General features: G+C 52.9%; 1 protein-coding gene across 9 annotated transcripts in view; it reads right to left on the bottom strand.

Annotated features, from left to right (window-relative positions):
- The window catches only part of NCOR2 (nuclear receptor corepressor 2), a 239,815-nt gene that overhangs the window by 103,438 nt on the left and 112,343 nt on the right, over window positions 1-24,034 (bottom strand). For all 9 annotated transcript variants that reach the window (XM_062010425.1, XM_062010430.1, XM_062010431.1 and 6 more), the window contains exons 5-7: window positions 20,158-20,337; window positions 13,716-13,829; window positions 1,882-1,938 (exon numbers count right to left, since the gene is read on the bottom strand). In XM_062010425.1, the coding sequence (XP_061866409.1) occupies window positions 1,882-1,938; window positions 13,716-13,829; window positions 20,158-20,337 (351 nt within the window). The remainder of the gene's footprint in view (window positions 1-1,881; window positions 1,939-13,715; window positions 13,830-20,157; window positions 20,338-24,034) is intronic.

Below are 24,034 nucleotides of genomic sequence, written 5' to 3'. Positions count from 1 at the left end.
CCCTATGTATGTGATACTGGATGACCCTCAAAACCCCTCCTTCCAGCTAATGCCACAGACAGCCTCAACGAGCCCATGGCTGTGCTCAGGAGATGAGATTTCTTTCTTGGCTCAAACACAAAGAACAGAGTCCCACCACAGCCCCCTGGCCCAGCAATGCCAGCACGAGATGGGCACACAGCCCCTGCTCCAGCCTGACAGGAGCACCCAGACCTCGTGCCACCCCGTCCTGCTCACAGCCACCGTGGCCTCTGGCCTCTCTCTGCCCCGACTGACCCATTTCCACTGTGGCCTCTCTGAACAACCAAAACCAACAGACCAGCAGTCTGAGTGGAGCTGAGCCTCCCCTGTTCAAAGCACCATCCTGTGACAGCCACCCTTGCTCCTCACAGCTTTGGATAGGATTAGCACCAGGCTGCCACAACCTCCCTGCCAGAGCCCCCGGGGCTGTGGCAGCTCCAGGGCTGGCGTGTGTTGCGTGCAAATCAGGCAGAGCATGCAAAGCTGCTCTCCTTCCTGGTGGAGCTGCTTCCTTTCCAACTCAGAAGAAGATCTGACTATTCATCTCATCTCTCAGAGGCCGTTGGCAGGTCCTGGGTGCTGTTTTGCCCTACACAGTGTGGGGGCTGGGCTTTAAGAAGCTTTTCTCTCTCTCTGGGTAGACAAATGAGACAGTCTGTAAGGAGCATTTCTGCAGGGTTTTCTCAGCAGAGGTTTCCCCTGCCCTCTGAGAGGTAAGGCAGGGTAACAGAGGAAAGGTTTGCACTGGGTACTGCTGCAGCTCTCCCCTGTGCAGTGTCAGCACTCAGGGACAAAGCATCAACAAACTAAAAAGGAGAAAAGAAAAAGGGTTGGGGGAGGGGGAGGAAGGAAAGAAAATACAGCAAACATCTTTAGGAGGAGGAAGCACCAACCCCAGGCACTGCCAGTCTTCAAAGCAGAAAGAGAGCAAAGGGTTTGACCTTGGTGACTCGAAGGAAAAATAATGAGTGCAACCTCCCCAGACAAGGAAGTGGGCTTCGACACAAAGCAATGAGCACTAATCCCTTTGTGACCTCTCCCTCACGCACCTGGGGAAGACTGCCACTAGCACCACCTCCACCAGGCAAGCCCAAACCACAGTTGTGAGGACTGTGAGCTGCCCACTGCCCCAGGCAGGACCAGCCCCTGCACCGAGTGCCAAGCCAGTGATGCTGCCAGACCCGGCTGTGCTCCTCTGAGCCTCCGGCAGCATCGCTGCGGATGAGCCTTTCCCAGCACCCTTCTCTCCAGGACTCAGCCCCTCAGGGGCTGTTTTCAGTCATCCCTCCAGCAATCCATCACTTGGATTTTGCTGGATGAAGGGGCAGCCCAGACCTGCCAATTTATGATGTTTCTCTCAGGTTCCCTGTGCACAAGGGACACAGAAATAGGACGTGTGCGAGTCTCCATACCTGCCGGTGGCTGCAGTTGTCAGCAGGCTGTGCTTACAGAGCCCTCTCCAGCACCCTCCTCCTCTGTTTGCAGTGGGGTGGGACAGAGGAGAGCTGTCCCAGCACTCACCCCTCCCACACAGAGCTGTGAGGCTGCCTGGCTGGGCAGCAGCCCCACAGCATCCCGAGCAGAGGCTGACGGTGCCGGAGCCCCTTCCACCACCCAGCACCACTACAGCGTGTGAGGAAGGAGCTGAAGGGTTAAGGCTCTCCTCAGAGCGCTTGATGTGTGCCTCTGCCTGTGTTTCAGTACTCATCTCAGCCACTCTGCTTCCTGCCTTGGTGCAGTGCCAGGAGAGGTCCAGGTCAGCAGCACGCTTCCTCCTGGCAGCTCAGACACACAGGCAGTGCCCGGGGACCTCTCCCAACCTGGCCCCGCTCCGCTCCCCCAGCGAGAGGTAACACTCACCAGCTCCACCTGCGGCCCCAGTCCTTCCAGGATCCGGTGGGCAGCCTCTGCCTTCTTCTGCAGGGAGGAAAGAGGAGGAGAAAAGTTATTCCTGCCATCAGTTACAGTCGCAGCTCTCTGCTCCAGCTCTCCCCATGCGCTAAAACTCCTTCCCAAACCTCCGCAGAGCTGCCACAGATCCCACCCCTGCCTGAGATGAGGTGGAAAAGGTTCATCTCAGTCTCTAGATCTGCAGGAAAGCCCTACGGGCAAACAGCTCCAGCACTTGAGTTATCAAGACTTGAATGCATCCAAGCTCTGCCTGGGAAGCGACCCGCCTCTGCCCTGGGTGCCAGGCAGGGGGATGGCCCCGGCCCCTCTGCACGGCCGCAGCGCCAGGAGCAGGGCGAGCTGCACGCACACACAGATGCCCTTTCTAGGATTCATCGCTTCATGAGCATGTGATCCTTAGATTCGAGCTGCCCTTGGCTCCCCATCTTGCTCCTCGCTTCCCTCCCCTCCCCACCACAGAGGAGCCCTTCTCTACCCCCTCCCAACCCCTGCTGAGCTACCTAATGCTTATTAGAGACAAAAACCCACCAGGCAGGAACCTGTGTCAGGGCTGTGTGGTGGTTACTAATTAAACAGGCCTGGGAGGAAAAAAAAAAAGACGTGGGTTGTCTGCAGCAAGGAGTCTAAATAAAAGATGACATTTTCAGTAAACAGCACTTCCATGTGAAGCCAGGCTTCTCCGTGGGGGTTACTGACAGCCCGATAAATCCAGACCACTGCCAACCAGCCACGGGGCTGAGCCGAGAGAATCAAATACCTGGCAGCGAGAGGGATGAGGAGATGGATTTTCAGGGGCGTTTGGTCAATAATATAGGTAGTTTTAGCTGTTTTGGGGGTGAAGGGAAGAGAAGAAACGCACAGTTGCCTAAAATAGGAGTGAAGGAGCAGTGGGCAGAGCTGAGCTTCCCCAGGATTTAAATGGAGGGTGCAGAGAAAAGGGGAAAACCCTTTTCTGAAGCATATTCAACATTTTAACCCAATAAGCACAGGATGGGAGCTGAGGCCCAGGGTTGGGGGTGGAACTGAGCTCTGGGCCCCCAGCAGAGCCAGCGAGGCTTTGGCAAACCCCAGGTGAAGCCCCTCCCCAGGGTAGGGATGGGGTTTTCAGCTCCAGGGGTCTGGCTCATGCTGCTCTCTAGCACCAGGCACCTCTCACCTTTGCACAGGATGAGTTTTCCAGGGTCTCAGTGCATGGGATGTTTCACCAAAAGCTGGCACATCACCCTGCCACCTTGCCCCCCTGCCCACTCCCCCTCTGTGGGCTTCCAAAAGCTTCAGCTACCCATCCCCCAGCCACCAGCCTGTCCTGAGAAACACCAATGCACCTGGTAGACATGCAAGCTTCTCCCCAGGGCTTTGCACACCCACACACAGTCTGATCTGCCAGCGTGCGCTTCTGCAGGGTTGGCCCCAGGAGCAGCTGTGTGAGTCACCAACCTGCAGCCGAGCTCCAGGCTCCAGCACAACCACCCCTGCCCAGCTGCACAACTGCAGCAGGGCCACCAAGACCCCTTCCCAGCCCCTCTGCTCACTGCATGCTTGGGAGGACACAAAGCTTTTTGGTTTTTGCAATTTAGAAGCCACTTCAAGGATGTGCTGGCAGATGTAACACCCAGCATGGCTGCCCTGGTGCCATCCCCACAGTGTGTGCTGCATCCCTGCCTGCCCACCCACAGCACTCCTGCACAGCACACCTCAGGGTTCACAGATGTCTCCATCACTGTGTGTACCTCACAGGCAAGGACAAGCATAGAGGGGAGCAGGGTAGCTACTGATGCTGGCAGCAGAGCCTGAAGCACATCTGGAGTCCAGCCCAGCAAACTACTTTGCTCCTCTGGCCTCTTCTGAGGTCCTGCACCATCTGAGGAGGACCACGAGCAGAGAGGTGGCACCAGCACCCAGCTTTGGGGATGTGCAGATGGAGCAGACACCCAGCAGGCTGCTCCTGCTGGGAAAATCAAACCCCAGCAAATGCAATCCAGGTGAGAAACCAAGCTGCACAGGCAGGCACAGCTGCCTTCAAAGCATCTGAGGCTTCCCCACAGCACACCTAACTCCATTAACAGTAACGAGCCCAGTCTGCTGAGGGATTCACCCCTTGGAAATATCCATCACACAAGGAAAACTCCCAGCCAGAGCTTAATATTTTGGTCTCAACAAGCTATAACATCTACTGACCTCAGAGAGCATCAGCCCTGTCTTATACAATTAAAAAGAGAGAGTTGGGGCGGGGGGGGGGGAGATATTTCAAAGCATCCGCTGCCAAGAGTGTGATCTGGCCAACCACCCTCCTGCCCATCTCTGCTTGCTGGCACACAAGAAGCTTCAACTTAGTTGAAAAAACAAGAAAAATCAGCAAACCAAGTAGGCAGAGACTGTAGCCCCAGCTTGAGGCAGCCAGTCCCAGCAAAGCCCTGCTGTCCTGCTGAGCCATGCCCTGGCAGTGACGGATGGCACAGGTAGGAACCCTGATGCCTCAGGCCCCTGTGTGCAGTGCCATTCACTTCCAGAAAAAAAAGCTGAGTGTGTTCAGCTGCTGCATTTGCCATGTTTAGACAACTTAATGAAACAAGCCAGAGGCAAATCACCATAGGCAGAACATGTGGCCAACCAAGAAGAATGACATAATTTGTCTTGCATTAAGCGACTGTAATACACACGTCTCGGGAAGGGAAGATCGGGAGGGGAAGCTATTCTGAGCACGTCATATCTTTGTAGGTACACAAAGAAATGCCTCTATCTTGAAAGCTGCCCAATTAACACTTGACACTCACTGTAATTGCTTGATGCTCTTTGCTGCATTTATCAGATCACAGCAGAACCGTAATGAGCTGTCTGAAAGGCCATGCAGACTGAGGTGAGAGCCAGTGGCACAACTGGGAAAGATGAATTACACCCAGCAGAAGGTTTCCACCATGCTGGGGCTCATCCTGAAGGACAGACAGACACAGGAAGACACCTTCCTGCCTGGGGATCCAGCTGGCCAGAAGCCTGGCTGGAGAACTAAGGCAAACCTCAAACTGTTCAGGCACAAGGGCAGCCCCCAGCTTCCTCCACAGCCACAGGACCTTTGCTGAATACCATCCACAGCCCCATTAAATCCTTTCCTTTCCAAAAGCACAGTCACCTAGACTCTGTTCCAATATTAATTTCACTAGAAGTACATTTAGTGGTTACTTGACCCTGCAGAAGGAAACCAGAGGGTTCATCCTACACCTGCTGAATAACCCCAGCTGTGCCTGCAATCCCTGTTATTGAACAGAAAGACATGCATCAGGAAGCAAATCCAGCCATTACTTCTGGTGTGATATGTGAAGATCCCCACCAGTCCCTCTGCAGCTCCACAGAAAGCAGCTAATGACCCCTTTTCCTGACTCAGTCCTGTAACACTGCTACAGCACTGGGAGCCGTGGTGTTTGCAGAGGGGCTGAAGCCCTGAGGCTGACTTTTGCTCCCATTTACAGCTTTGCTCCAGTACAGAATCTCTGGGTTTGGCACCAACACAGGCATGAGCAAATTATGGGCACTCCCAGGGCAGGGGCACCTCCTCTGCCGTGTGTTTAATAAAGCAGGACTCAGATGAAGAGGTGAAGCCCACCACATACCAATCCTCCAGATGCACCTTCAGAGGGACCGAGGCATCCCAGGAAGCGCAGCTGAAGCACCAACACTGATCTGTGTCACTGCAGGGCCCACGGGTGGGAACAGGCACCCACAGATGTGGCAGGCAGCAGCAGCTGCCCCCAGAAACCTCCCTCCCCATCTCCCCATGGGCAGGCAGACCACAGCTGGGGAAGGTCACCCTCTTACCCCATCTCACGCTCCTCCAACAGGCCTGGAGCTAAAGATATCTTCATCAACAACAGAAACCTCCCTGCAGACTATGAAAATCTCCATCCTCGCCCAAAAAGCATTTGGCTTCCAAAGCAAACTCCAGTCCCTTGTTTTTCTTTTGAAGCAACTTAAAATAGGCTTGGGAGGGGGAAGCAGGCAGGAGAGAACTTCCCGGCCATGTGAGCTCCCGCGGGGACGAGGAGCCGACCCCACGAGGCAAGGGAGCAAACCCGAGGAGGGAGAGGCTGGGATTTCGTGTGGGCTCTTCTTAAAGCAAAGTTTAAAAATGGAAGAGGAGGAAACACAAGAGTTATTTTGAGAAAGCGGATCTGAAATTAGGAGGCGGCATTTTCTTGGACTGACTCCAGCCATGGCTCCATGCAGCACAAAGCTGCTGCAGCTGAACCGTGCTCCCGGGGTTATTTATAGCAGCCCGTAGGCAGCAGTGCTGGGGAATGGAAGGGTTGCTGTTGGGGCCCCGGTGTATCCTGCTCAGAGATAAGCTTTAAAGCCCTGTGGAGAGGTGGGAGAGCTGCAGGCACCAGGGTGGTGCTGGGAACAACTCCTGTCCCCGCAGCAGGACGTGCTGGTGGCAGGCAGAGCTGCAGGAGTGGCATGGTAAAGAGGCAGGCTGGAGCTGGCTTCTGTTTGAAACAAAAGTCAGGAGAAGGGTGGCTGAAGTCAGCAGAAATCATGGAAACCTTCCGCTGAGACACTTTTCTACACAAGCAGTCTGGAGGGACTGAAAGGCCCTGCCTTTGTGCCAAGATCTGCTGGGACCAAACGGGACCTGGCAGTGCCAGCTGTGTGGAGAAAAGCTTTCATTCCTACAACCACAGGTACTAATTTTTTCCCCTTTAAACCTCAGCATTCTCCCTCCAAGAGCCAAACCACCCCAGGAATTCGCTGCCCTCCCCACAAAGCAGGTGGGACAAGCCCCAGTGCCATGGGAAGGAAAAGCACGGCTCTTCCTTCTCTGGCTCCTTCAGCCCACGGGGATGGCCATCACCCATGGGATGTGTGCTGTCCTCAAACCCAAACGTCCCTGAGCAGCAGGGGACACACAGATGAGGTGCTGAGGGAGATGGTTTAGTGAAGGGCTTGGCAGTGTGATGAGGTGAGTGGTTGGACTCAAAAGGCCTCTTCCAACTGTAATGATTCTATGATTCAGTGGTTGGTCAGTCTTGGTGCATGTGTCAGGCCCCTTTTGCTGGCCCAGGGGCTGATGCTCTCCACAGGTGCCCGTGGGATGTGGGTGCCCTGCACGCCCTGCTCCTTCACCTCATGTGCTTGGCTGCAGCCATCTCCCCACCACAGCAGCAGCGAGGCAGCCCCATCCCTGAGGTTCAGGCCAGCAGATGCCTGCAGAGGTGGTTACGAATGACTAATCACAGACAGCAAGAAAAAGTGAGGAAACAGGTCACAGTGGAGCCGTGTGTTAATAGCAGTCCCCACCTATCCTGTGCAGAGCGTGACAAGCACAGTCATTTCGGTTACTCGCTGGTCTCTGGCTTTGGCTAGTCTTTGCCAGCCACTTTCTGTGGTCAGCTTGCTTGTACTCCTTCCACAGCCAAGGGGTTAACCCACTGTCCTAGCTGGGTTCCGAGAATGGGCTGAACAACAGGGTCCAGAGGGTGGTGGTCAGTGGTGCTGAGACCACCACTGGGGTTGCACAAGGGTCAGTTCCGGGGCCAGTCTGATTCAACATCTTCATCAATGACCTGGATGAGGGGACAGAGGGACCCTCAGCAAGTTCCCTGATGACACCAAACTGAGAGGACTGTCTGATTCACCAGACACTGTGCTGCCATTCAGTGAGATCTCGACCAGCTTGAGGGTTGGGCAGGGAGGAACATCATGAGGTTCAACAAGGGCCAGTGCAGAGTCCTGCACCTCAGGAGGAACAACCCCCTGCACTGGGACAGGCTGGGAGTGACCTGCTGGAGAGCAGCTCCAGGAGAGACCTGGGAGTGCTGGTGGGTAACAGACTAATCACGAGCAGCAGTGTGCCCTTTGTGGGCAAGAAGGCCAATGGTTTCCTTGAGGGAATCAAGAGGACTGTGACCCAGGGAAGGTGTGGAGTCTCCCCTGGAGGTTTCCAAACCCATCTGTTCCTGTGTGACCCAGTCAAGGGGAACCTGCTTTAGCTGGGGGTTGGACTGGGTGATGTCTAGAGGTCCCATCCAACCCCCACCATGCTGGGATTCCACTCACACGGGCCTAGCACCACGTTTCTGTTGTCTTGCTCAAAGGTATATTCCTTTTAAAGCAAGGTGCAAACGAGGCTTTGCTATTGCAAACAGCATTATCTGGTCTGGATTAGTCATGGACAAAGCTTCTAAGTCAATGCATCTACTGGGAACTCCAGATCCTGAAGCAGTCAGTAAAAATACACATCGGGACCATCAAAAAAACCCCTCCTACTACCATCAAAATATCCTTAAAATCCAAGAAAAACACAGAAGGATTCTCAATAACTCTGGACTAAATGACTCAATTTTGTCCTTTAGAAAATCTCACTGTGGTGCTGTCACCCACTTTCCCTCTGGACCATCTAAAAGCCCATCGTGTGTCGCTGAGTAACAAACCTCCGAATAAAACTCATCACAAACAAAAGCAAAACAAGCCCTTTCAGCAGCCAACTACTGAACACCCCCACCCCAGCTACCACATCAACTACATCTTCTAAAAAAAAACCCTGCAGATTTAATGCTTGACAGTGGTTTCACTGATAAGGTTTTATTTACCACCCCAGCCCTGTGCTGACGATGCAGGCCTGATTCTTCCCTTTCTCATGTAAATCAGCAGTTTGTAGGAAATCAGAGCAATACAGACATAAAATCCCTGTGGGATCCCAGTCAGGCTCCCTGCCTTTGAGTGGCTAAGGGCAAGATTATACTTTGCAATGCTAAAAGTGTTCATTTATTTATTCTCTTATTTGTGGATGGGGCATTAATGCTTTATGAAGGTATTTGAGGAGGATAAACGGATAGCCGGGAACACGCTCCGCACGGACACAACAGCAGCAGGGGGTGGAAGAACTTCAAAACAATCCTTTGAATTCCAATTTTACAGCACAATGCTGAATTTATAGATAGATAGCTGTGCCCTTTTGAAGGAACAAGCACCGAGACAGAAAACGAATTAAAATTTAATCTTATTGATTTCCACCAACTCAATCCCAAGGAGGAGACGGAGGCTGCTGCCTGCTTCCCCTGCCTGCACTGCATCAAACCCCTTTTTAGAGGGCTGACAGCACAGGAGGGATGGGCTCACACAGCCTCAAGTCACGGGCACCCTCCCAGCCCTTGCAGGGGGGTCACAGCACGTGGGTCCCCTCCCTGGCACGGCAGCAGAGCGTGAAGTCACGCCACGTCCTGACGCGACCTCTCCGATAAATGAGCTCGATGTTTCAGAGGAAAGCTGACGTGTGCTTGTTTGCAGGGACAGGTCTGACACAAGGACAAAGGCTGGTTTTTATCCTCTGGTCTCTGAGCAGGAATCCTGCAGATTCTGCAGATCTGGAGAGTTTTCAGCCCTCCAGATCTGGCTTGCAGAGAGCTGACGATGGGTACGCAGAGGCTCCACAGCATCACGACAGTAAGAGATATGGTGTGAGCGTGTCTGCGTGCACAGTAGCCAAGGGGGACTTTGGGCACATGGGGGACTTGGAGGAGAACCCACTCAGCAAAGTCAGGCACAGCCAGAACTGCTGTGGTGCAGCTCCCTGCAGGACACACTGACAAGCAGAGCTCAGCCAGCCAAGTGTCCCAGGAAAGACACAGAGAGCAATTTGGAGTAGCAGCATGCTGCCCTTCTCCCCATGCTTAGCAAGGGACCCAGAAACTTCCTTTCTAAGCACAAAAACACCTTTCAAGCCCAGGTAGACTCAATCAATTGCAAGGGAAGATAGACACAAGGAATCCCATGAACAACACAGCAGAATAAGGCCATAGCTAAAAATACACACAGATGATCTGCTCTGGTTATGGGGATCTGAGGTAGAAGCAAGCTAAATTCTCTCAATAAATACACCCCAGAGGGGCAAATCCAAGCCCACAAGGAGGTTGTGCTGCACAGCTACCAGCTTAGAGGTGCCAGACCCAGCAAGGATCAACTTCCCCCCAGAGGGAAGACATTAAAGGTAGCTCACAGGGTTTAATTTGGGAGATCCCCAATGCCTGCATTGCTGACAGTCTTGGCCAGCAACCGAGATGCCAAGCACAACCCCACTTCCCCAGGGAGCTCTGCACCACCCTGCTGGCACCCAGCACCTGGAAAGGGGGTGATGGGGGCTGGCAAACACACCTCACTCCGGAAACGTGTGTGTGCTTTCCCATGTTACACTGCAAACATTTCCCCAAAGGTACTTTCCCAGGTGTAATTTCACAGATTATCTTTGGAGACAAGATGAAGTAGATCTGGTCAGCACATATTCAGAGCAGGAGGCACCTGAATCCCGAGTACCAATTGCCTCTCTATAATCCACGCCTCTTAAAACCTCCCCAAATGCAACCACAGCCTCACAGTGCAGGATTTCACCACAGCCAAGAGCAGTTTCTTTCTGCCCTTCCACAGCAGAATCTGCACAGTCAACTCTTTTCTTCTGGAAATCAGTTACTGGTCCAGCAGAGTGTAGCAAGAATGGATTATGGCTCCTGTTTCCCACAATTATCCTCTCTGACACCGAGCAACTTTTCAAATTGCACACATTAAGTAGGTCACAAGAGGGAAAAGCAGCTTGATGGACATCTGCCATCAGCAAACCTGAATTTTGAGGAAATCAAGAGACTGGCCAGCACCAACCTGCATCCTAAGGCCTCCTCCATCCCCAGCACAGCAGGGAGAAGAACATACAGACTTCCTTGATGAACCATAACCTAAAATTAGAAACCATTCACCCCTGCAAAGCCACGGCTATCACCAAAAGGAAAGTAGGTCACAGAATGGCTGGCTAACTTGATTTTCTGGCATTTCTAGCTGTTCTGTCCTCATGTAACCTCTTCTCTCCCATGGACTGTCTGTGGTGCCTCCTTTGTGTGGGGTACAACTGCACACAGTGTGCAGCTCCAGCACAGTCTGGCAGCAGCGGTGGGAACGGGCTCGGCAGCACCCGCCTGCTCGGTGAAGCACAGACCCACACTTCATGGAGGATTAAAGCAGAGCCAGGAGACAGCCCCTCCACAAACACACGGCCTCCCACCTGCTCTGGGATCAGCACAAGCGCTGCCTTTCTGCCCCTTCCACAATCTTGCTCTTTAAAGATCATTTGCCAGCTCTTCTGGGGTGCTTTTTCCTCTCTTGTCTCCTTCCAAGGCCTGAATATCCTTTTGATTTGTGTTTTTAACCATGCACTGCCTCCCTCAAGAAAGCCACAGCCTGAGTGATGTGAGCAAATCGGGCTTTTCCTCCCTTTATGTGCAAGCTGGAGCCCTGGCTTGGCCCTTACAGACACTTTTCCTGCAAGCAGACTTCAAGGCATCCAGCTTCATTGCTTTTCCCCAGCACAGAAAGGCTTAAAGTCTGTCTCAGTGACCTTCCTCACCTTTGACCAATGTGTCCATCTGGCTCACAGTCCTTTGCTTTTACCAACTCACCTTGCAATTAAGTGTTAAGCTACAGCAAAGCTCTGTAGGTCAGCGTAAGTGTGCCTGTGGCTCTCGCCAAGTCCAACAGCCAGTCAACCAAACCCACCAAAGCAACCTCACATCCAACCACCAGCCACTCTTTTCCACCCACAGTCATAATTGAGGCTGCTCCCATGTCCCTTCCTCTTCCAGGCCCTAAGGGGAAGAGCAGGCATCACTGAAAGGCATCCTACATATGCTCAAAAGAGATGAGAGGATGAAACCTGAGCCTGCAGATGCCCTTTAGAAGGCCAGTTGCATCCAGGATCCCACCTTTGTTACTGGAGCCATGACAAAGGCAATGCTGTTGGCAAATCACAGCACAGCCTTCCCCTTACAGCCTGCAGCTCAGCATCTCCCTGCTATAAAAGGATCCTTCCAGCACTCAGTCTCAGCCACTGCAGTCGGCCAGCAAGGCTCTGTCAACTCTCCATTGCCTGAGAACAGATCATGTATTCTCCAAAGGAGGAACTTGCTATGGTTTCTATCAAGCAAAAGGGAAGGGTTGTTTGGTTTGTGTCTCCTACCCACAGACAATTTTGCTTACACGTTACTCACAAGGGGACTTCACAAGAACAGGGGAAGAATCATCATTTACCCATCCCAGGGACCAGGCAGACACCATCACAGAGGCACATCTGCAATTATGCAGACATGTGGTGTCAGACCTTCGCTTGCAGAGAACCCACCTGCTGAAAGTCAACAGCAAAGCACTCCCAGTGCCAGACTGTCTTTGAGGAGCAGCTTAACTCAGAATGAAGTCAGGCAAGGCTGGCAAACGGATGCCACCAGCTCTGAGCACCATGTGACAGTGTCCCAGGTACTGCAGCCACGCTCTTGGAAGGAGAAATGTAGAACTCCACACTTGCTCTCTGCACTCTGCCATCACCCATGGAACAGGGCAGCAACCTGAGGGACTACAGATTGTGTCTGCCGTGGAGAAGGTGATAAGAGGGAAAAGGAGATGCTGCTGCTGGCGTGGGCAGACACAAGAGGTGACAAAGGGTCTGGCAGGATGCTCAGCCCAGAGGCAGATCCAGCAAACAGGCACTGCTGTGATGTAGGCTGTTGGGGATGCAATTGGCTGAAGGGCACCTTTCCTTCCTGCCTCAGCACCACCACCCATCGCTTCCTCTCATGACGTGGTCCTGGTGCACAAGAACATCCAAGAAGGATGTGACTCAAGGAAATAGGAATAGAAATGTTTGAGCTCTCCTTTTTTTGAGCCACAGGGGGCAAAGCTGTCTAGTTCAAGACCCCTGGTGAGGGCACTTGGTGGTGCCACGAGGAGAATGGCTTTGAGGAACACCAAGCACCTGCCCTCAAAGCCCAGGGTCTGTCACCCCATCCCCAGCCAGGGCTTGCTAATGCTGCAAACACATCAGCCTCACCCTTCACCCCTTTGCCCCACAGACCCTGCCAGCACTGGGCTTCCTATTGCTCAGGGAGAAATGCAGATGGAAAAAGGAAAACCAGGACAATTGCACTGCCTGGGAGTGCAGGGTCTGCCATTCATTCTCTCCCCTCTCTTTGGGAGCCGGGCACCTGGGTTTCTGCAGCTCCCAGGAAATCGCAGGCCTCGCAATTCAAAATAATTAGCGACTGGTAGTTTTCCTTTTATGCAAAATCATCCTCTTTATCCAACACCTAAATGAAAATGAATATGCTTGATTATCCACCAAAGGGCTCAATTTCCTCGCATCGCTCCAAAGCACACAGCAAACCCCGTGTCTCCTCAGGCTGCTGTTACAGGCGATGGCTGAGTGCAACAAATGAGCGGTCAAGGCAGAGGCAGGGATGCCAGCCTGACCTTTGCTAATGCTATTTACACCACCAAATATCCACAAATCCAGCCATGGCTGCATCCACATCCTTTCAGCTCCAGCCTGAGGGGCTTAGGAGCAGCCAGGAGAGCTCGTAGCTGACGTGCCAGTATGAAGCACCACAGATGCGCCCCTCCATCCACGCAGCACACCCCACCACGCCAAAGCCCATCCTTTGAAGCAGCTTTGCACTGGGCTCACTCCCAGGGGAGAGGATGAAATGAGCTTATTTAACAGACAGAGCTCTGAAGCACCTCCTGAACCTTTCAACCACAAGACTCACTGCAGGAGGAAGACATTTGTGCTCGATCCACACGGCAGAGCCAGCTCCTCAGTGCTCAGCCCTTTATCGTCACCAACCCCACAGGACTCCATTTATCCACCTCCCATGGCCTCCACCCCCGGGGAATCCCCCACCTACCCCTTACACCAACCTCCCCGTCCCCAGCCAGGGTGACACAGCACAACCACACAGGACTTCCATTATTCCCAGACTCACCCTGTTCTCGTCGTAGATGATCTGCACCAGGCTGCGATGTTTGGACTCGATAGGAGGAGGGGAGATGGGTTTTTCAGGCTCTGGTGGTTTGGCTGCTTCTTCCTCCAACTGTTGCTGTGGAAGGAGAAGGGGGGAGGAGGAGGGTGAGTCACAGCGAGAAGCGTAGCCGTCCCCATCCCCACGAGCCTCGCTGCGGTGCCACGGCCGAGGCAGAGCCCGCCATGGCAGGAGGTTTCCTGCGCGACACGGGCGGGCGCAGGCGGCCCAGGGCCGGGGCGAGGGGGGAGCGCTGCGGAACAGCCACGCAAGCGCAACGCGGCCCTGCCCAGGCACCTGGCCCCACGCTGCCTTTTAGGCATGGAGGATGAGCACCTGCCTTGAACCAGCCTCCTGGAGGTGGCTCAAAGCTAGAAAGAATCATTTTACTAGAAACTCTTCAAGAGAGCTGCAGTTGCAGCCCGGTTCCCGGCTGCTGCCTGCCTCCAGAGCTGCAACCGAGCTGCAGGGAGTGAGGGGTGAGCGGCAGGGCTGCTCTCCACCTGCAGCTTTATCTTGTGATGCTGTGGTTGGAGGAGATGCCCTGGAATGACTGGTCTCCATTAAATGACTTGTGCATCAGCCACTCCTGCACCCTGCAGGCAGAGGAGCCAGTAAGGACAGCAGAGGAGGCAGTAACACCACGGAAGGTGACGTCTCTGGTCACAAGCAGCCCAAAGGGACGTGTGGCAGCCCTCCTGGACAAGATGATCTCTCAAAGTGCTCAAGAGGACAAGCAAGAGCTACAAGACTTCCTGCAGAGGACAGCGTGGTGCTCAGAAATGGGTCACCATGACACTCTAGTGGATCTTCATAGAGAGCCCAAGCGCTCAGGTTGCAAACACCTGCAGTATGAACATGCCACATGGCCCTGGTCATCCTGGCAGGCACAGGAAGAGCTGCTGAGGGCACCAGCACAGCATTAGCCACCTTCCAGCCATCATACTCTCTCCTGGGAAGACAGCTTTAAGACTCATTGCACTCACACAGGATAAGCTACCCTGAGTGGAAACCACAAAGTCAGTCCAGGCTGCAATTAGAGAAAGCCCAGTAGAGGTGGATGGACATCACCTGAGGGTCCTGCCCTCAGAGGCCAGTGATGGGAAGCTCACTTTGCTGTCTCTTCTGCTTTTTTACTGCCTTTATTGTGTTGCCACAGCTCCACATCTCATGTTGTCTAGGCTTTAAGGTGCAGCAGCTGTGCACAGAAATATCCCCCTCTGGGCCCTCCAGCTCCATACATCTGCCTGTGCTGGGACACTTGCAACTCAAGGGATGTGTCTCATCCCAAGCTTCACACCCACTCAGAGCAGAAGCATCCAGCAGTATGATCCACGAGCATATCCACCACACATGCAGTGAAATTCACCCAGCCCTCAGGCTGGCTTGAAGGTCAACTACCCCTCCTTGGGAGATGGAAACCAGAAGGCAGCACATCATGTACACACCTTTAGAGATCATTAGTCCTCCATCTCACTCTCACCCACCTGTGAGCTGCTCAGGTCATGGTGAATGTTAATTACAAAGCAGTGGATCTGAGAGAGAGCTTTTGAACATCACCATGGTCAGAGGGTATATTGATGTACAACTCACACCTCCATCTCTCCTGACTAGTAAGAGGCAGGAGGAGACATTTGAGCCCTTCCAGCAAGTTTGAGGAACTGCTCAGCTGAAAGAGGAAATGACAGATTCCTCCAGGCTCCTCGTGGGGCCACCGGCTCCCTGTGAGGAGGGAGAGCACACACTGCCCACAGCAGCTGCAGGGCAGCACAGGCACAGGAGAGGGAGTGGTAGTCAAACACCTCTGATTTTTTCACTGCTTGGCTCTGAATATCCAGAGAAAATGCAGCTGGGATTGAGAGCTCTTGGCTGTCACCAGAGGCGAGCGCAGCACCGTGCTTCCAGAGACAGCAGTGCCTGGTGCTCCAAGAGAAGGTGCATCTCTGCTCTGTTGACACCACCTGCAGCAACACTGGGGCTGTAGGATGCCATCCAAGAAAACATTCAAGTAGCCAGACAGGCCTACTGGCTTGGCTGAGAAAACTCACACTCCTCCAACTGAATGTGTTTCAGTGGATGAAGCAACCCCATGCTGTGAAGTCCATTCATGCTTCACTTCCCCACAGGTGGACATCTTTTCTCATGGAGGGACAAGCAGCAGCATAGGGAAAGTGCAGATAAAGTCAAAAAAAGCCACCATTGCCACCTGGATGGCTGAGCAATGTCCTGGCTGGGCAACAGGCTCTGGCAGAGGCAGGAGCCCAGGCTTCACATGCTGGTATCAGCACAACCACACCTTGGGATCTTACTCTAGAGATTACTCCAGCTGTGTGTGTAGACAGCTCAGTCCCTCTGCACCTTGGAAGGGGATGAATCCTTCCCAGCACCACAGGGATCCATCCCTTACTGCCTGCAAAGAGCTACAGCACCAAGGCACACCAAAGGCTCCAACCAAATACGCAGCAGCCCCAAAGATCCCTTATCAACTACAACTGCCTGCCAGGTAGCCCAAACCACTGCGCCACATGATGAGATCTTTAGCATCAGTCCTGGCACTCGATGTCCTGAGGCATCCCACCACACACCCTGGGCTCATATATGATGAGTTCCAAAAACTCTTCCAAGGGAAGAGCCATCACGAGGATCATACCAGTCCTCTCCTTGTCTTGGGGAAAATATTTGCTTAAGGAAAAAAACAAACTTTCAGAAACTTGCCAACATTGTTCTGGAAAGCCACAAAAACCCTGCCAGGGGGCTGGGTGTGTTTAAGTGATGTCAGACAAGAGGATTTCACGGCATATCAGGAAATGAAAGTTTGCCAGTAAGTGGAGGCTCATTAAAAGCACCTTGTTAAAAGAAAAAACACAAATCTAATTATAGCTGAAATACAGTAGAGAATGAAACCCTCCTCTCTGTGGTACAACGCTGGGTGGTTATTAAAGGGCCAGATGCTGGATGTGCCCAGGGGCTGCAGGCAGCACACCTCACCACAGCAGGTTCATCCCACGACAGCTACCCCTGGGAGCTGTGGGAAATGGCAAAGCAAAATAGGTCAGGGTTCCCAGACACGGACAAAATGGATTTCTTAAAGGTCTGCCACAAAAGCTAGGCTGGGATTGTGACCTTTACAGGGAGAGAAGTGAGATGAGAGATGAGTCTTGACAGCTACACACTCTCCCTCTCCCCTCATTCCCAGCAGTGGCTGCCAAAAGCCCCCGCCACTCCCCAAATGAAAGCCAAGGCAGCAACGCAGCTACTCCTACAACATCCACAGGCCAATCTGTTCCCAAGTGGAGGAGGTGCCCTCTCCAGGTAAGAGTCCCTTCAGCTGGAGCAGATGCTGCAGACGGGCTATTGGAGCCTGCAGCACTGGAAGGGAGGGGAGTGACATTTCAGGAAGACCCCAATGCTGCACGTACCAGCTCCTGTGCTGAAGGGACCTGCCTGATAAAGCCAAGGTCACAGAATCCCAGCATGGTAGAGGTGGGAAGGGACCTGCAGATCTCCTCCAGCCCAACCCCCTGCTAAAGCAGGTTCCCCTCTCTCAGGGTACACAGGAACACGTCCAGGTGGGTTTGGAAGCCTCCCAAGAAGGAGCCTCCACACCCTCCCTGGGCAGCCTGGGCCAGGGCTCCCTCACCCTCACAGTAAAGAAGTTTTTCCTTGTGTTTAGGTGGAGCTTTTTGTGTTCCAGGTCGTTCTACATGCACCCAGCTGCCACACTGCCAGGCATTTGGCAGCCAGGCCCTGGGTATCGCAACACCTCACCTGCCCAGGAGACGGCTTCCCGACACAAACCATCTCTGAAAAACACTTTCAGAGACTGAAGGGAGAATAGAGGAAACTGAGACAGGAAACAGATGAAAAGGGAAACCCTGGAGCTCTTCCACCCAGCCAGCTCCACCTCCATCACCAGGTGGGAGTGTTGTACTCCCAGAGAGCCCTTTGCGGAGCTCGGCGCCTGGGGAGGCTCAGGCACCACTGCAGAGAACAGCCCAGCACTTTATTTCTCCTTCAGATCCCCGGTACTGCTGCCAGGAATAAATGCATAGGGATTATCCTTCCCTGTCAGGAAAAGAGGGGGAGAGAGGACTCAGGCAGAGATGGAGGCGCATATGGCGCATGAATGAGCGGGGGCTGGCTGCTGGAGGTGGCCCCGTGCCAGGGCCGCGCGGGGCTCGGGGAAGGGTTCGCAGCTTGCCAAAGGCATTTGCATCCTGCAAAGTCCAGGAACAGCCTTCCTTGCCATTTCTAGAACAACCCAAAAAGAGATGGTGGACTGGGGGTTGTTGGAATTGTGGGTTTGGGGTTTTTTTTTGCACAGCCTTTCCACACAAATGTATTTAATTACCCTGAGGAGGCCTCTCAAAGGCAGAGGGGGGAAAAGCATGAGGAGACTCGGGCTGTGTCCGACTCCTCCCCTGCTCCTCCGGCCGCTCCTGCAGGAGCTGGATCTGGTTCAGTCTGATTGCTTTCCCTTGCTCATCTTTCTCCTGCACTGACAGCTCAGATGCACAGATGGACAAAACGTTCCCAGAGCATCTCAGACAGGAACTCCCCTTTCCCCCCCCCACCCCAAAATGCTTCCTCCCAGATGTGCCAGCTCCGCTGGAGCAGCGCTGGGGAAGGATCCTGCTGCAGGGGAAGGGAGGCTGTGCTGGGGGTGGGATTTGCTACAAAATGATTTTGCCACCATATGCCAAAAAAAAAAAGAGGGGAGGGGCTGCTTTTACTGCCAACAGCCACTTTCACCTTCTTCCTCACTCAGCAGAGCGTTCTTGTGGGGAGGAAGAATCATAAAATCCGTTCACAGGGAAGAAATAAAGCAAGCAAGCAGCCAACAATAAAGCCCCATTTCCTTACAGAAGGACAGCTTGATTTTAATGGCAAGGAGCATATGCTGCTGCTGTCAGCTTCCGTAGCAGCTCCTCAGCATCTCTGTCAGTCCTCCTGCCTGCAGCGAGAGGGACCTGCACTGCTCTGCTGGGTGCACATCCCACACTCTGGAAGCCCTTCTCCAGAGTGGGAAATGACCGTGGCTTGGACCTCTTTCCTCAAATATGACTTAAAAACATGGACCAGCAGCCAGACTGTCAGCTGAGAGAGGACATCAATTTTGCCTGAGCTTCCTCGGAAGGAGAGGGGAACAGGCTTCACCAAACTCCCACCAAACCCAACAAGAGGAACCTCTGTGGTTTCCATCTCTCCAGATGTTCCCTTGGCCCCTGTGAGCTGGCACACAGGGCTGCTTTCTTGCACTCCCAGCACAGCTGCTTCTGCCCACTCTTGCCTCTCTCTCCCTCAGCACTCCAATATCTTCACATTAATTAAACCCTATTGTTTGACAACAAAACCAAAACATCCTGCTTTGTCTTGCAGGAAAGAAGGGGATAGCATCTGGTATAGTTCTATGTTCATCAGATCTATGGCTATGGACTTGAAGGGAAAGAAAGGCAACTGCATGTTCGTCCTCAAGGAGCACTAGCTCCATCCAACAGCTTAAGGAGAGATTTTGCTCCAGTCCCAAACTCCTGCTGCAAATCCCTTGGCTGGGGCCATTCCTCCCAGTTTGGCATTAACAGCCCCCGGGGAGTTTAAAAACCAGCCCCAAGCAAAGAAGATAAAACAACCAGGAAGAGAGAGGCAAAGACAAGTGATTTGCTTTAGGAAGTGAAAGCTTTTTAAGTCTGTGGGTTTTTTCATGGATACCCCCCAAGGTTTTGTCATATTAATCTCTTAATGGGTTTATGGTAATTGTATGTATGGCAATACCAAACAGGAGATCCTTCTGCTTGGGAATGCTCTTGTGCAGGGGTAAAGCACCAACCAAGAAGCTCAGATTCAAATCCTTGGCTCACATACAGGCTTGTCTGCAGCTGGACCAGACACTGTTCACGACTGTAAAACTGCAAAGTCCCAGAGAAGGGGGCTTAGATACACAGGGAGGGCTATTAGTACATTGCAGCAATGCTTGAAACAGCCCAGGGCTATAATAGTGCCACTGATAGCACCGAGGAGACATAATTGCTGGAAAGGAAAAAGAAAGGACCTTGTGCTCAGGCTGGGCTGCACAGACAACTCCAGTAACACAGGCTGTGCTCCCAGCTCTGCCACTGACCGCTTGCATGTCCACGGCAAGTCACCAACAACAGAGTTTTTCCCCCTTTAAGGTACTCTGACATGCAAAAGAGCCCACAAGCCAGGTTTCCAAAGCTCCCTCATCTCACCACTACCAGCTCCATACTGCTGGCACAGCAGCAACTGCCCTGTGTCACGACAGGGAGCACAGACACAGACCATCCTGGTGACACTGGCACTGCCACTTCCCCTCTGTGGGCACAGACAGGCTGTAGGGCGGCCCGCAGAAGTGAGGACTCGTGCTCCCCTCTGGGCCACAGCCTCTTACCTGCTTCTTCTTCAGCTTGGAGATCTGCTGCTCCACCATGGTGATCTCACGGTCCACACGGTCCATGTTCTGGATGAGCTCCTCCTTGGACAGCCGGGCGGGCAGCAGCTCCAGCTCGGTGTCAGGGTGAGCGGGGCTCACGGGTGACACGGGCTCCAGCTTGCCAGGCAGGCCACGATCCTGGGGAGCATAAAACAACCAGGTCAGCTATTTCCCAGGAGACTTTGGATCCTTCTCTCATCCTCCCATGCCAGCTGCCACAGAGCCTTGGCCCATTCCCAGCCCTCTGAGATACACACAGTCCCCTCAAAAAGCCTGCTAGACTAAGCAGTACCAGCAGTCAGATCACATCACAGCAGTGCTCTGCAGCTTCCAGCATCTCCAGAGAGCACCAAGTTAGTCTCACAGGGACACACAGCAGCTCTTCCTCCTGCCACAGCCTCAGAAGCACCCATCACCTTTAGTGCTACCTGCACTCCTGCAGGACTGATGAACCCACCCGTACCCAGGGTAGCACTGTCACTTCACATTTCAGCAGTAAACTCAAGGCCACATCTTCTTTACACAAACGAGGCAGTCACAGCCATGTCCTCCTCTGACATACTGTGGCCGTGCTGGAGAGAAGGGCAGCAGCATTAACCATGCTGAATGAGAAGGGAATGACAAGGGCAGCTCCCAGACTCCCATCTCTTTCATGGAGATCCTTCTCCATCTCTTGCTAAACTCTAGGGGAGGTCCACAGGTTGGATGTCAAATGCATCCATCCAGAAATGGAGAGAAAGGAGACAGGTGAGGTCAGCTGAGATAAAAATAGACTGAACTGATGAAAATCAGCTTTTTGCAAATTCAAGGTAAAGAGTCTCTCAGCTGAACAAGACCTTTCAAGTCAGAGACTGGATGGATCAATCAGCATAACCTCCATGGCAACACAGGGAGCAGCTCTAATGACCACGAGCTGGGGGCAGACAGAAAACACACTGAAACATCCAGCTTCACCACCAGCAACAAAACCACCTTGCAGAACCCCAGTGGCTGCTATCCCAGGAACATCCTGGAACCAGGACACCTCACCTGCACACTAACCTTCACCTCCCCAGCTCCAAATGAAGGAGTCCAGCTCCTGCAAACACAAGCTGCATGCCTGGATGAGTTTGCCCACCACTGATGAACACACCTGGGATGAAGTAGCTGTTTTATAGCCACCAGCCACGCAGACGAGGATGCCAACAACCTACCCTGACCTGGGATGCTCCTCCCTGGCAGCTACCCCAGCCCTTAACTCAAAGTTTATCTGTTCATTTGCTTGGCAAGTGGATGGATTTCTTTCCCTGGAGGGGGCAGGAAGAGGAGCTGTGCTTGCTTTGTAAGCGTAAGGTGCTGCCAGACCGGGCAGCCAGGACCCTGCAGCTGCTGAGGACGGGAGGGGGAAGGAGAACAAGGGAAGAAGTTCACACGACTTTGCTACCTTCATCACAGCAGCCCTGTGCCTGCAGACAAAGCTGACATTGTTCTGTGCCAACTGGCACTGGGCAGCCTCCCACCCGTGCTGACTCACGGCCACGGGCCAGCAGCCAGGGTCAGTCACCAACCCTCTCCCTGGGCTGGCCCCCCGAGGCTGACACGAGAGAGCTCAGTGGCACTGGGGCAGCGTGGACCTCTCTGTGCTCCTCTGTCTAGCAAGGCATGTGGATGATGGCCCTGGTTTGTTCACTGGCCATGGTGCAGCTCCTGTCAGACGTGGTGAGGTTGTGGATGCCACCTGGACAAATGTTCAGCACCTCAGCAGCCTTTGCCAAGCGTGAAGAACCACCAGCCAGGCTGGGTCTCACCAGTCTGGTGAGGTCCCTCCTGGGGAGGCTGCACCCACAGTCCAGATCTGGCTTTGAAAGCAGTCCCTGCCCAAGGTGGCTGTGATGACATGAGTTCTGCCCTATTCCCTTCTGTAAGGGATGGGCAACATCATCCACAGCAAAGCTGGAACAAGGGGAGGCGAGAAAGGATTCTTCCCAACAAATTGGCCACATCCCAGGACACCAGTGGCCTTCACTGGCACTTTCCTCCTCCACTCCTTCACTAAACCCTGTTCTACCTCAAGGATACATCAAAGCAGCCAGGGAGGAATCACTCTGGATGCAGCCTGGAGGCATCAACGCCCTTCCCACTGCTGCCCTCAAGGGACAGAAAGCAAAGGAGCAACCTAGATCCCCTTCCTCACTGTCCTGCCTGGTGCTCAGCCAGTCCTAAGAGCACAAAGTCACCAGAAAGCTAAGCTGGTTGTTTCCATTCAGGAGAAAAGCTAGAAGAACATCAAAGGCTTCTGGAGAATCCCAAGGATCAGAGCCTTGATTTGCTTTCCCAACATTGGACATCAGTCTGCTGCAGCAGGAAGGCTTTGTGTTCCACACAGCCAGGGCTGGGTTTTGGGGTGTTTGTGGGGGGTTTTCCCAAGCCAAGAGCAGCAGAACAACCACAAGAAGTCAAAGATGAATTAGGTGTTCATAAAACTCTTGTTCAGATGAAAGCATGGGAAGAGGAAGCGGCAGTTGCTTGTAGGTGGGTGCATTCTTCTAAAGGAAAGCAAGCTACCTGCCAAAATGCAGGACAGAAAGATTTCCCTGTCTCCACATGAGACAGAAGACACTGTCTCATAGCTGCCAATATGCAAGACAGGGCATCTTTAAACTCCTACTTGGCACAAAACCCTTGGGAAACGTGGTTTCTGGTACCTCTTACTACCTTGCAGAATCTGAAGTAAGATAGCAACAAAGCTGAGGAAGGGAAATGACTGCAAGTCACAGCACAACAATCATCATCATCTGCTATTAGATGATTACAGCAAGAGAGAGGGGCAATGTGCCTGGACTTCAAATCACTGGCTACTGCCATTTCACAAGCACCTCTCTAAATAAAGTTAATAACACACAGCAAATAGTGAAAACCAAAACTGAAGGCCAGAAGGAATAATCTTGCCCATTCAGGGGTGAAGTAGAAAAGGCAGAGCTCCTGCATTTACAGGAGGCACCAAGAGACTCTTCTTCTAAATCACAAAAATGAGTTGAAAAGAGCTTTCCAAAGACCACAGTCCACCCAGAGCCTGAGGTGGACTGTAATGGATAGGGATGCTTTAACTAGTGCTCTGTTTCCCAGCAGCCTCAAGAAAAGCTGCTCAAAATCTATTCCTCAGCCTCTGAACAAGTGCAGTGTGAAACGGGAAATTCTTCTGATTAAGCTGAAGTCACAGACTTCAAAACCTGCATGAGCTGGGAGAGCTGGAATAAATCTGCTGGAGGGAAGAAAACAATTACTGCATTACTCAAGTTGATATTTTCTCAGTAATTATACTGTTTCCATGTGATTTGTTTTTATACACAGCTAACAGCTACTGTAGTTCCTGTTTAGCCCTGGCCTTATTATTATGTGATTTGTATGATAACAAGGGTGGGCGAGTGGGGGGCAGAGGCTGCAGAAACCTTCCAGCAGCAAGAGGAGATGCTGGCACTGAAGAAAACAATTATCACCCCAGAGTCTATCAAAGAGCAGGACCAGGCTTTGGGGGTGAGTTTCTTCTACAGGCTTTTGTTCCTGACATAGCTAGTGTTAACAGAGCACATGCTGCCAGGAAGAGAGAGAGGAAAGGAAAAGGACAAGTCAGCTGCCCTTTGATGCTCTGAAGAGCAAATAAGCCTCTGGGTAAATTCAATGTCTCTGCCTTCAGACACACCAGCAACCAGGTCCACAAGAGAAAAGATGGTGGGATGGAGACAGGTGTCTGTGCCTCACGTCAGCCCAGCACCTAGGGCTGGATGCAGCCCAGCCTCTGTGAAGGGGCATTTTCTTCATCTGCTTCCCACCCTCAGGAGACAATAGAGTGGTACTC

Source organism: Colius striatus, chromosome 17, assembly GCF_028858725.1.
Source record: "Colius striatus isolate bColStr4 chromosome 17, bColStr4.1.hap1, whole genome shotgun sequence".
In the NCBI taxonomy this organism is placed as follows: Eukaryota; Metazoa; Chordata; class Aves; order Coliiformes; family Coliidae; genus Colius; species Colius striatus.
The sequence above is the reverse complement of the archived record's forward strand: the minus strand, read 5'-3'. Positions and strand labels throughout refer to the sequence as shown.